The sequence below is a fragment of the Gobio gobio genome, assembly GCF_949357685.1.
Source record: "Gobio gobio genome assembly, chromosome: 25".
NCBI lineage: Eukaryota > Metazoa > Chordata > Actinopteri > Cypriniformes > Gobionidae > Gobio > Gobio gobio.
In genome coordinates, this window is record NC_137121.1 from 19515016 (window position 1) to 19527223 (window position 12208).

The window sequence follows — 12208 nt, forward strand, 5'->3', positions numbered from 1 at the left end:
AGACATGAAACGCTTTTGAGCAATGTTATGCTTAAAGTGCTTTTAATATTTTTCTTTACAATAATTGCTGTAGCAAATACTTTTTGTGGCTGCTTTATTCAGACCAGAAGATGTACTAAATAACTTGTTTCCACAAGGGGGCGTACTCAACCAAGATCTGCCCTACATCACTACTGTCAAAGGAAATAATGTTTTATCTTCTTTGGATGTAGATATAAACTAAATTCCATTTCATGCAGTTTTATATTGTGGAACGATAAAGAAGAGTGGAACATGCATTTCCTTGGGATAGACAACAGGTATTTCAGCACTTTTTATTTTTTCAAGAAATCATATTTTAATAATTTGAGGAAACATGTTATTGGTGTTCATTTATGGTTGAGATGTTTAATGTATGTAATAATGTACGGTGAAAAAGGTACATAGAATGAACAGACTAAGGCCTACAGCTAAAAGTGTTTAAATAGATTATGGAAATTTTAAGAATAACCCAGGCCTGTGTGTGTATATATTACATAAAAAAAATTTAATTATTATTTTTAAATGTATAATTGAAACTTTAAATTATTTTAAAATGTGAAATTAAAGAATTATAACGCAAACTTACATTTTGGAACCAAGAAAAAAAAATGTTTTAATCAATTTTTAACTTTAATCTTGTGTCTCAGTATTTAAAAATACATATCCTTTATCATACACATTATCCTTTATCATCCTTTACATTAACGGGGAAAAAATTACAACGTGAAAATTTGGATTGATTCAATGTCTAATGGTTACATTTAAGTTTAAAACTTTGTTCTTTAATAGCCACGAAAGCTGAGCTCATTGGATATTTCCAAAGCACAATGCACGAGCAGGTCCATGCAAATTGTTATGGGAGGGGAGGGAGAAGAGCCGTCTTACTCATTTAAACTTATCAGTGCAGCTCTCTGGTCCCGGCTGCTCTGCACACAGAAACATGCCTTGACCCAATGTGCACTTTCAAGTTACAGGAATGGTTGGAATTTTGCAGACTGCAACCGTTCTGGATCGTTTGGACTAATTTTCTCAATGAGATGCGCGTGAGCCATGGAATTACCAGTGGTGTGGATGTGCTTTGGATTACTTATTCATCTCCCACCGTTCGGATGCTTGGATTTACATCTATCGGAAGCCCTTCAGCCTGGTGCAACACTGGCAAATGTATCAATCGGACCAGAGTGGACGTACAAAATCGACAGAGGTCTCACAGATAAGTCTTTACGGCACTTTCTAAAGATCAGGAGAAGTGATGGGCTGGTGTCACTCGCGCGCAAAGTTGACTGCACTCGTTTACCGAGAAATCCCGTGCCACTGTATTTGCGGATTCAATCTCTGCTTTCTGAAAACTTCATTCTGCTTCATTTCAATACATTCGTTCATGGGCATAACTGCTTTAACAAAAACAAAAGAAAACATTATAACCCAGATGCCTATGTTTATCTATTGACTGGTTATGAGACATGTTTTTCTTTGGATTCCTTACCCATACACATTTACGAACGTTTACCTGTCTCCATGCGCAATTCTCAAATGTTTCGTGGTAGGTGCGTGGAGAAAGTCCAGCGGCATGATATTCCCCTCGCGAGCGCGAACCTCTGTTTACCTCATAAGCAACGAGGTGACGCGAATTTGCTTTGTTTAATGCCTAACTCACTGAATAGCTCTTTGTTTGTCAATGTTAAGCTACATTTAAGCAGAAAACACACTGGAGGTGAATTAGACCCGTGGGCTAAACGTCAAAAAAGAAACGTGAACTCTGCTCCTCAGTTCCAACTGCCAAACTACCAGGTATCAGTGCCCGAGAACGAGCCCTCGGGAACGCGCGTTATTACCCTCAAAGCCTTCGACGCCGATGATGGAGACGCTGGTGTTGTTCAGTACGATATGGAAGCATTTTTTGACAGCAGATCTAACAATTTATTTCAAATAAACCCTGAAACTGGCGGCATAACTACTCTGCAACCTTTAGACCGGGAAGTTAAAGACACTCATGTGTTCAAAGTGACTGCTACAGATAGGGGAACCCCTAAAAGATCAGCTATCGCGTACCTCACGATCACAGTCAGCGACACTAACGACCACGCGCCAGTTTTTGAACAGAATGAGTACAGGGTTAGTATTCGAGAAAATGTTGAAGTAGGCTTTGAAGTGATGACTATTAGGGCTACAGATGGAGATGCCCCTTCTAATGCCAATATGATTTATAAGATTGTGAATAATGATGAGGTGAACACTTGCTTTGAAATTGATCCAAGGAATGGCTTGGTCAAAACCAGAGTCAGACCAGACAGAGAAGTCAAATCTCAGTACAGGATTATTGTCGAAGCCAACGACCAGGGCAGAGAGCCGGGTCCACGTACCGCAACAGCCACAGTGCACATCTTCATAGAGGATGAGAATGATAACTACCCTCAGTTTAGTGAGAAGAGATATGTAGTTCAGGTTCCTGAAAACATAGCTGTGAATTCACAAGTAGCCGAGGTGAAGGCTACAGATAAAGATGCCGGGAATAATGCAAAAGTGCATTACAGCATCATAAATGGGAATATAAAAGGCCAGTTTTACATACACTCCCCTACGGGGGTCATTGATGTTACCAGCCCACTAGATTATGAGATGATAAGAGAGTACACACTGCGAGTGAAAGCACAAGATGGAGGGCGACCACCTCTTATTAATGTCACAGGTATGGTTGTAATCCAAGTGATGGATATTAACGATAATGCTCCCATGTTTGTCAGCACACCCTTTCAGGCCTCAGTGTTAGAAAATGTTCCTGTAGGTTACTCAGTGATACACATTCAAGCTATCGATGCTGATTCAGGTGACAATGCTCATTTGGAATACAAGCTGACTGACACATCACCTGGTTTTCCGTTCACTATCAATAACAACACTGGATGGATTACGGTTAGTTTCGAGCTGGACAGGGAAACTACAGAGTTTTACAGTTTTGGTGTTGAGGCCAGAGACTGCGGGGTTCCTACAATGTCATCTTCAGCTAGTGTAAGTGTCACTATACTAGATGTAAATGACAATGTCCCCACCTTCACGCAGCACATGTATAACCTAAAGGTCAATGAGGATGCAGCTGTGGGCACGAGTGTGCTTACCGTCACAGCTGTAGACAGGGATGTAAACAGTGCAGTAACATACCAAATATCTAGTGGGAACACACGGAACAGGTTCGCCATCACCAGCCAGAGTGGAGGGGGACTTATTACTTTAGCACTACCTCTGGACTACAAGCAAGAAAGGCAGTATCTCCTAACAATCACCGCCTCAGATGGTACTCGCCATGACACAGCTCAAGTCTTCATTAATGTGACTGACGCAAACACCCATCGACCAGTATTTCAAAGTGCGAACTACCAGGTTTTAGTGAGCGAGGACCGGCCCGTAGGCTCAACTGTTGTGGTCATCAGTGCCACCGATGAGGACACTGGTGAAAATTCCCGTATCACTTATGTAATGGAGGACAATGTGCCACAGTTCAAGATTGATCCTGACACTGGTGCCATCACGACTCAGATTGAGATCGACTACGAAGATCAGGCCTCCTACACGCTTGCCATCATTGCCCGTGACAACGGCATTCCCCAAAAGTCAGACACCACCTACGTAGAGATTATCATTCTTGATGCCAATGACAACGCACCCCAGTTCCTCCGGGACATATACCAGGGAACAGTGTTCGAGGATGCAGCGATATACACTAGCGTACTCCAGGTATCCGCTTCAGACAGAGACTCAGGATCTAACGGTCGACTGAGCTACACCTTCCAGGGAGGGGATGACGGCGAGGGGGACTTTTTTATTGAGCCTTACTCTGGGATTATCAGAACGGCCCGCAAGCTTGACAGGGAAAATGTTGCTGTGTATAACCTCAAGGCGTTTGCAGTGGACAAAGGAGTGCCCCCTCTCAAAGCAGCCGTAGACATTCATATATCCGTGTTGGACATCAACGACAATGCCCCTGTGTTCGAGAAGGACGAGTTGTATATATACATAGAGGAAAACAGTTCCGTAGGGTCCACTCTTGCCCGTATAAGTGCCACAGATCCAGATGAAGGTACCAATGCCCAGATCCTCTACCAGATTGTTGAGGGCAATATTCCTGAGGTCTTCCAGCTTGACATCTTCAGCGGAGATCTAATTGCCCTTACTGACCTAGACTACGAGACCAAGATGGAGTACATAATAGTGGTCCAGGCCACTTCCGCACCACTTGTCAGTCGGGCCACTGTACATGTCCTCCTAGTAGATGTCAATGACAATGACCCCGTTCTACAGGATTTTGAGATTATTTTTAACAACTACATTACCAATAAATCCAGCAGCTTCCCCACAGGAGTTATCGGGAAGGTGCCTGCTCGTGATCCAGATGTGTCTGACAAGCTCCTCTACACATTTGTTGAGGGAAATGAACTCAGCATGCTGATTCTCAATCAAGACACAGGGGAGTTAAAGCTGAGCAAGGACTTGGATAACAACAGGCCACTTGAGGCAACAATGAGGGTAACGGTTTCAGGTGAGACTCACATAATACTACATTATTTGGGAACAATTTCTGTTTCAAAAAGTTAAAAGCATTATGTGGCGAATTATTGTGTGCAGTGGTTTGAGGATTTCCTAAATCTGCTTTGTGAGTTGCCTTGTCATTATAGAAGTGGATTTGTGCAAGCTTTATTCTTTTCACGGTGTGTTAATTGGTTTTCTTTTATGCTCTTGGTGATAGTGATCTTCCTCCTTGTGTGCTCTTCACTTCTGGTGGTTTCTCCGTCCCTGAATATCTAAATTATTTTTTACAGCCTTACTGTTTCTCTGCTTCTGCCCTATTGTGAGCAACTGAGCATATCCATAACAACTATTATGCATTTTTATTTGCAGCAATTCTGAAGCGGCCATCCATTTATAAGTTTCTTGTTTGCAATATATTATTCATTGAATATGAGATTGTTTTTAAAGCCTGTTTAAACCTCAGAGTCAAAAAGGTACTTGCAACATTAGCTCATAATCACAAATTTATTTATCCGAATTTGCCTTATATCTACCACAATTGCAACTTTATAATTCATAATGTGACTTCAAATATAATCATTTAACTTTATTTCTTATTTTATTTCAATTCATGCTGCATATCACATTAATGTCACATAGTTATCTCTCTTTTTAAAAACTGTTGTACCTGGGCCTATGAGTGATTCTATAATTGAAGATGCATTTTGACTTTCAAAAAGTTAAGGAAAAAAACTGTTCAGTAACAGAAATTCTTTCCAGTATCTTATCGAAAACATATTCAATTTTAATAATTTGGTGCTTGCCAAACACAAAATACTTCCTTTTTTTGTTTTGTTTTAGGCAATGTGAAGAAATAACATTGGTAACAGAGTTTGACGGTAAAAGGATTGACCATTTAAAACTTTTTAGACAAAAACTTGCTAGCATAAATGCTTAGAGCACATGGCACTAATGAAATCATGATTAAAAGACTTTTAAACAACCCACTGTGTGATCAGTGATAAATTCTGTTTTCCTTTTGATATTGTGGACAATTTTGACGTTTTACAAAATAATTCTTGGCGTAAGAACTTTTTAGATTCAAATATTTTTTCAGAGAGAGCACCCATACCTTTCAGTGCTTTAGATCTGATCAGTGAGGGAAAGTGACATCATTTCCTGTATCTTACATAGTTATAATTCCACCAATTTAAAGGCACAGTGACTAACAGAATTGACGCAAGATATGGACACACATTTTTATAAGATAAAGGTTATTTTTATACTATTTTTAATGTTGTAGAATTAGGAAAATTACTATTTAAGGCTTTCATAAATAAAATAAATGAAATATTACCAAAGGAATACATGATGATGATAGGCTACATGATGGAAAAAATACACTGACTAATTCGGACAAGAAGAAATCATGGTTTTCAGCTATGTAAGACACTTTATTACAGAAAATATTATATTGTTATGGCCTGTAACATCCTGTGATCCATGACAATGAGTAAAAAATTATTACCATCCATCATCTTCCCCTTATCCGGGGCTGGATCTTAGTATGTTTTACTTTTGACTTTTTGTGACAAATTATTATAAGTAAAAATATAGCCATTTGAAAAAAGCAACCAAAAAAAATGACATTTTGGACACCAAATGTACTTGCAATTCTAGAATCACCCAAATGCCACACTCACACTCTATCTAAGTCTCTTCCACTCGGTACAGCAATTGTGGTTTTATAGTGAGATGTAATTGTTTCTAAATTTGGTACTCTCCAACAATTTTCAAATGAACTTTTGTGGATCTTCCCCCAAATTCCTCAGATCCATCCTAGAACATATTCCTAACAACTATCATGCACTAACATGAATAAAAGTTAGTGAACCCTTCTCCCTTTGAATCTTGTAGAAATCAAATGTCATTCTTTCTTGTCAGGTTTGTACATTTCATGTACATTTTCCCAGGAGCCAAAGCTCACAGAATATCCTGCCTATTAGACAGTGACTGATTATGTGTCAAAGGAGGTTTTGACTTGACTTAGGATTTTAAGTCTTTATTCGCATTCTGCACCCCTAGGTTGTATCATGCCCCAAGATTAATTTAAGAAAAATGAAACAAAACAAAAAAAGCTAAATTAACTGAAATCCATCCATAAGCTGAAAACCATGTTGCATGTCCCTACAAGATATCACGTGATATCAGGATTAGAACTGATGTCCATGGAGTGATAGCTTTTCATAGATTCACAGAGATAAAACTTGTTTGTCTCGTTGAAGATGTCACATTTGACAAGAAAATTTTGGGGGATTAATTGAAGAGGCTTTAAGAGCACTCCTATGTTGGCAGGGTACAACTAGAGTTTGCTTTGTGTTGTTTTGATTACTTCTGTTTAATTGTTGTCACAGCTTACAGAGGATCAGGATCAGCCAGTTAGTAGAGATGCCCCTCTAACATGTAGTTCTAGTGACACATTGCCACTTAATTTGATTCTGAGGAATGCCATGTGCCGCTGTTTAGTGGTCAGGAAAATATCTTCCTAGTACACAATAAGAGTGGAGGGAGAACACAAACATCCTGCTTATGATGCATAAAATCCTGCTTTTGTTCATTATAAACATTATGCATATACTTTTTTTAAGCATGTTTTCTTTGTAATATACATTTTATAAATTTCATTTAGTACAGTCGGGCAGTGGAAATATAAATATGAGGAAATATGTTTGTAATGAACTGGAAAGAAATGTTCCTTCCATAAATGTGTCCATTTTCAATTCCTTTTTAAAATTTGGGTTAATTTTGAATAAATTGACACTTTATTAAATGTGCAAAAAAGAAAGAAATCAAGAGCAGTATCATGTTAATCTTATTATTATTCCCTGAAATTGTTCTCTAAAATGAATGCAGCTTTAAGCAAGTACACTGTAAAGTTTTTAAATCTTAAGTATTTATATGAATCATTGCAGCATCTGCATTCATGTTGAGTCAGTGGATCTTCTCTTTCCTATCATAACGCCTCATCTCTAGTGTTATTTTGCATCATTTTACATTCAGTCAATAAACTTGACTCAACCCCAGCGGTGCATTCCATTCGTAACAGTGCATCATGATAACTTCATAAGCCTTATCTAGAGCGCTTTTGGATTTTGAGTGATAATTCGATATCTAATTCGAGGGAGTGAGCTGCCAGGGAAGGACCATCTGTGGTTAATTCTTCAGTCAACTTTTGATCTACAGTTTTACTTTAAAGGTAGGACACTTCTCATAATCTTTGATCTTTTCATCTTTATCTTTTGAACCTTTGATGTATTTCATCCATCCCCTTTTCGTCTAAGTGAAATCTCACGCAGCGGCTGATGCAAAGCGTGTGGTGCACACATTTCTTCCATTGATGCCAGTGCATACGTCTTTATCTTTATTTCAGCACGTTCTAAATCATCTTATGTATGAAATCTTTATCTCATATCAGCGCTTCGAAGCATCTAAACCATGCATGGAATTTGTGAACTTTTCAGGGATCAAGCTGTTGGTCAGGTCACTTTTAATGCTGACATAGACCAGCATTGTAGGTCCAGGCTGGTTTATGTAGGTTAGTGCTGGTCTTGGTGGTGCACCAAAACATGTTGCTCAACTAAGAAAGTCTTGGATAAAAAACTAAATATGAGGCAAAGAACAATTCCAATTTGGCCATTTGTCAATTCCTTTAAATTTTGGGGGGTTGATTTGGAAGGAATTGATAGCTTCTCTAGACCAGAAAGAACAAGAAAGTCTTGCTGGTTAATCTAGTTAAGAAGCCTGGTGGGGACCAACATCCAAAACACAACATATGCTGATCTTTTCAGCCGGGTAACTTGCGCTAAGCAAGCTGATCTCCTTCTTAATCCTCTGGTAATGGAACGAAGCATCCCATTGGGTTCCCTCACGGACGTCCTCTGAAGGGAGTCTGGGAAAAAGAGTTTTGAAAAGCTCTGGCTCTCCGTTGTTGTTACCATGGAGAATGGGGGAGCATTGTGAAGCGTTTTGCGCCAAGCTGGGGGTTGAAGCACGGGCCCCTTTTGTGAAGTGGGGTGAGAAGGAGGGTAGGGGGTGAAATGTGGGGGGCTTCTTAAATTCGAAGAGGAGAGAGGCATTGTCCACATGCAGATTTCTCTCATTGAAGACAAAGCTGTTTGTGTGTCGAAACCTTAAAGGAAGGACACAGCTGAAAGAAGAGAGTTTTTTGCTCTCACTTGGTGTCTGTCTGGTGAAAGAGCAGGGATCGGACATGGATCAGAACAAAACTTGTCAGTCAGGCACAGTCTGTTGTGACTGGTGTACCTGCGTGACAGTAAAACAATATTCCCGATCACATCACTTGCCTGAAGTAGATTTTTTATATCAAAAGACAATGCGTGGTAATGATTACAGAGCTTGTGTTACTCATAAAAAGAGCTTAGGAGTGCTGTTCTTCAAGAGCTGTTCTTAATTTCAAGACACAAGCCGTTGCCATTGGACACCAAAGACTATCTGACAAAGAGTCAGGAATGGTGTATGGAGGTTTTTCATTGGACTGCACGAGTACAAAGGGCAAACTGGGCATTATCTTCTCTAACGCTAAGGCTTTGCTACTGAATTCCTTCCTTAACAATGAAATGAAATGATGATGCAATCGAGGCAAATTCTTTGTTTAATCTTAAGAATTTTATACAGCTATTACAGTTCTTTCAAATCAAAGTTTTAAAGCTTTTTTTTTTTGGAGTAGAAAAGGAGAAGTTCAGAAGAACATAGAAGCTGCATTTTTACAAGCACACAGTGACCAGGATATGGCTCCTAAGCTCTAAAAAGGCCAAGAAGCATTATAAAAGTGGTCTATGACTTGCACTACTGTTGAAAATGTTGAGGTCAGTAAGTTGAATGAGCTCATCTAATGCAGAGTGATGAAGGCGGAAGCTTCCAAGTTCTCAGTATTTGGTGGTATCTGCATTTTGCTGCATTTTTAAATAAAGGCTTTTAAAGCATATAAGGTATTAATATTTGATATAAGTGCTTCAGTCCTCGATACAGATGCTAATGCGTAACCAAGTAGAAGCACCTTCATGTGCCTCTTGGCCTTGGGCAACGTTAACAGTTCTACCCATAAAATCCACACCTTGCAGGGCTCCTTTTCACTATGCACCCCTCTGTTTTATGTATGTGTTTGGAGGGATCAAAGCAGACCTGCCACCGATGATGTTAACAAGAATCACTACAGATTCATGAGGGAGGCTGGCCGAGGTGTGGTCTCCATTATCAGGCACTTAGACCATGCACTCTCTAGAAAGAAGCTTTGTTCATTAACTTCTCAAAGTGCAACTTATCACATTCCGCACAAGCCATGCCAGGGCAAAAGCTTTTAATAGGCCTTAAGAAGGAATGTAGGGCTTGAATGGAGGATAGATGTGTTGAACAAGCAAGAGACAAAAAAAACTGTAAACTGAAAAGTTTTAAGCGACGTAGAATGTTGATGTAGCATGCTGTCATTGATGACCACAGAAAAAAAAAATTCTGTATAAAGTAACAAATAGCTATACAGTACATGATGAATATACATGAACACCCATGAATATGTTCATGGGACCATATCAGTTATCAAATAATATGTTTTTTTAATTGGTTATCAGTTGATATTGAAATTTACATTGTATATGTGTCATAATTTCATTTTTATATTTCTTAATCATGACGTGGTATGTCTTACTTTTGACTTTTTGTGATCATTTCAACTGTAATCAATTATTAAATCATTGTATATCATAATTATAGCTTAATATGTCATTATTTTTATGTCATAACATAATCTTGTCCTTTCTCATAAATATAACTTGGTATGTTATCATTTTGACTTTGATCTGATGCATTTGTCTGTTTATCTTCTGATTATAACTTATGTCATAATTTGACTTTATCTCATAATTATGATTTACCAAAGCATTATGTGGTTGACTTCCATATGAAGTCCTCTCAAAAACTTTGGTGAATATTCAAAAGGGGACCGAGCCCTGCCCTCACTGTCTTGTGCACTCAGTAGCCCCTCTCTCAGCTGTGCCTATTGTGCGATGGGCACCAGTTGGCTCGGCTTTGCAAATATTTAGGTCAGCCATTAGCCGTGATGTTGCTGTGGCCACTGCCAGTGAAGCAGGACATGTGTCTTGGCGTTGGCTAACTGATGCTTTGGCAGGAGTTTTTTGTCAGTCCCTGCTACTGTTGCACCAGCCAACTGCCAATCAGCTGTCCAACTGAATGTTCCCACATGCTTTTTGAGAAGCATTTTAGGACAGATGACTGAAAAGAAACAATTCAGTCTGATGTGTTTGCATTCTGTATTTTGTATTCTCACACCATGACACTCCATATTTAAAGCATTAGATCATCCAGATATGACAATGCATGCCATCCATACCCGTATGGCTTCCTATCATCCGTTTAGCAGAATGTTCACATTGGTCTTTTCCATACCATCAACCATATATTTAGTCCGTATGACTTTTAAGACTTTTAAGAGTTATTTGCTGAAAAACTTTCGGTTACCCTTTATGGTCACACTTTAGCTTAGGGTCCAATTCTCACATAACTAAATAAATAAATAACAAACTATTAACTATGACTTTTGCCTCAATAAACTCCTAATTACTGCTTATTAATAGTTAGTAAGGTAGTTGTTAAGAGTAGGTACTGGGTATGATTGAGGGATGTAGAATATGGCTCCTCTCAAGCATTAATATGTGCTTTATAAGTACTAATAAACAGCCAATATCCTAGTAATATGCATGCTTATAAGCAACTTGTTAATAGTGAGAATTGGACCCTAAACTAAAGTGTTACCCACTTTATTTTAAGATGACGTAGTTACATTGCATTTACTCAAATAAGTACTGAGTAATATTATTGAACTGCATGTACTTAGTATAGAGTTATGTTTAGGGTTTGGTTTAGAATGAGTTATTTGTAATTATGCATAATTTATTGTTATTGCTATTTTAAGTACATGTACGTCACCTTAATCTCAAAATCTCAAATCTCATTCACATTCAGACGTGACATACTAGGGGTTAAGCACATCGTAGTTCATCCGTGATCCATACGGACCAGGCCCCACGGTTCGGCGTGCATGTGTTTCGCTGATTCATTTCTAAGTTTCACCATCGATTCGGTACTTGCGCTCTGTTATCTGTGTGCACAATGATTCCTCTTTCTTATCTCCATGTGCTTGAACAGACACATACACATCAAATTGTCAAAATACCAGTCTCTGCAAGTATTCTCGATAACTTGGTCTTAAAGGGATAGTTCACCCAAAAATGAAAATTACTCCATGATTTACTCACCCTCAAGCAATCCTAGGTGTATATGACATTCTTCTTTCAGACAAATACAATCAGAGTTATTAAAACATTTCCCGGCTTTATAATGGCAGTGAATGGCAGCCCAAAATTTGAAGCCTAAAAAGTGCATCCATCCATTATAAAAGTAATCCATACGGATCCAGGGCTTATGTTAATAAAGGCCTTCTGTAGCAAAGCAATACGTTTGTGCTTTTTTCGTAAATTGAATACAGAAGGCAGTCTAGTATAAGCTAGATATCTTTACATTATAAAGTTTTAAATATGGATATTTTTCTTACAGAAAAGCATCAATTTGCCTTTATTAACCCCTGGAGCCA

General features: G+C 38.7%; 1 protein-coding gene across 1 annotated transcript in view; it reads left to right on the forward strand.

Annotated features, from left to right (window-relative positions):
* Positions 1-1071: 1071 nt before the first annotated feature.
* celsr1b (cadherin EGF LAG seven-pass G-type receptor 1b) overlaps positions 1072-12208 on the forward strand; it is a gene marked incomplete at its 5' end in the record, with an annotated part of 55445 nt that continues 44308 nt past the window's right edge. Inside the window, one exon of the mRNA XM_079809184.1 lies at positions 1072-4555. Within this exon, the coding sequence (XP_079665310.1) occupies positions 1072-4555 (3484 nt within the window). The remainder of the gene's footprint in view (positions 4556-12208) is intronic.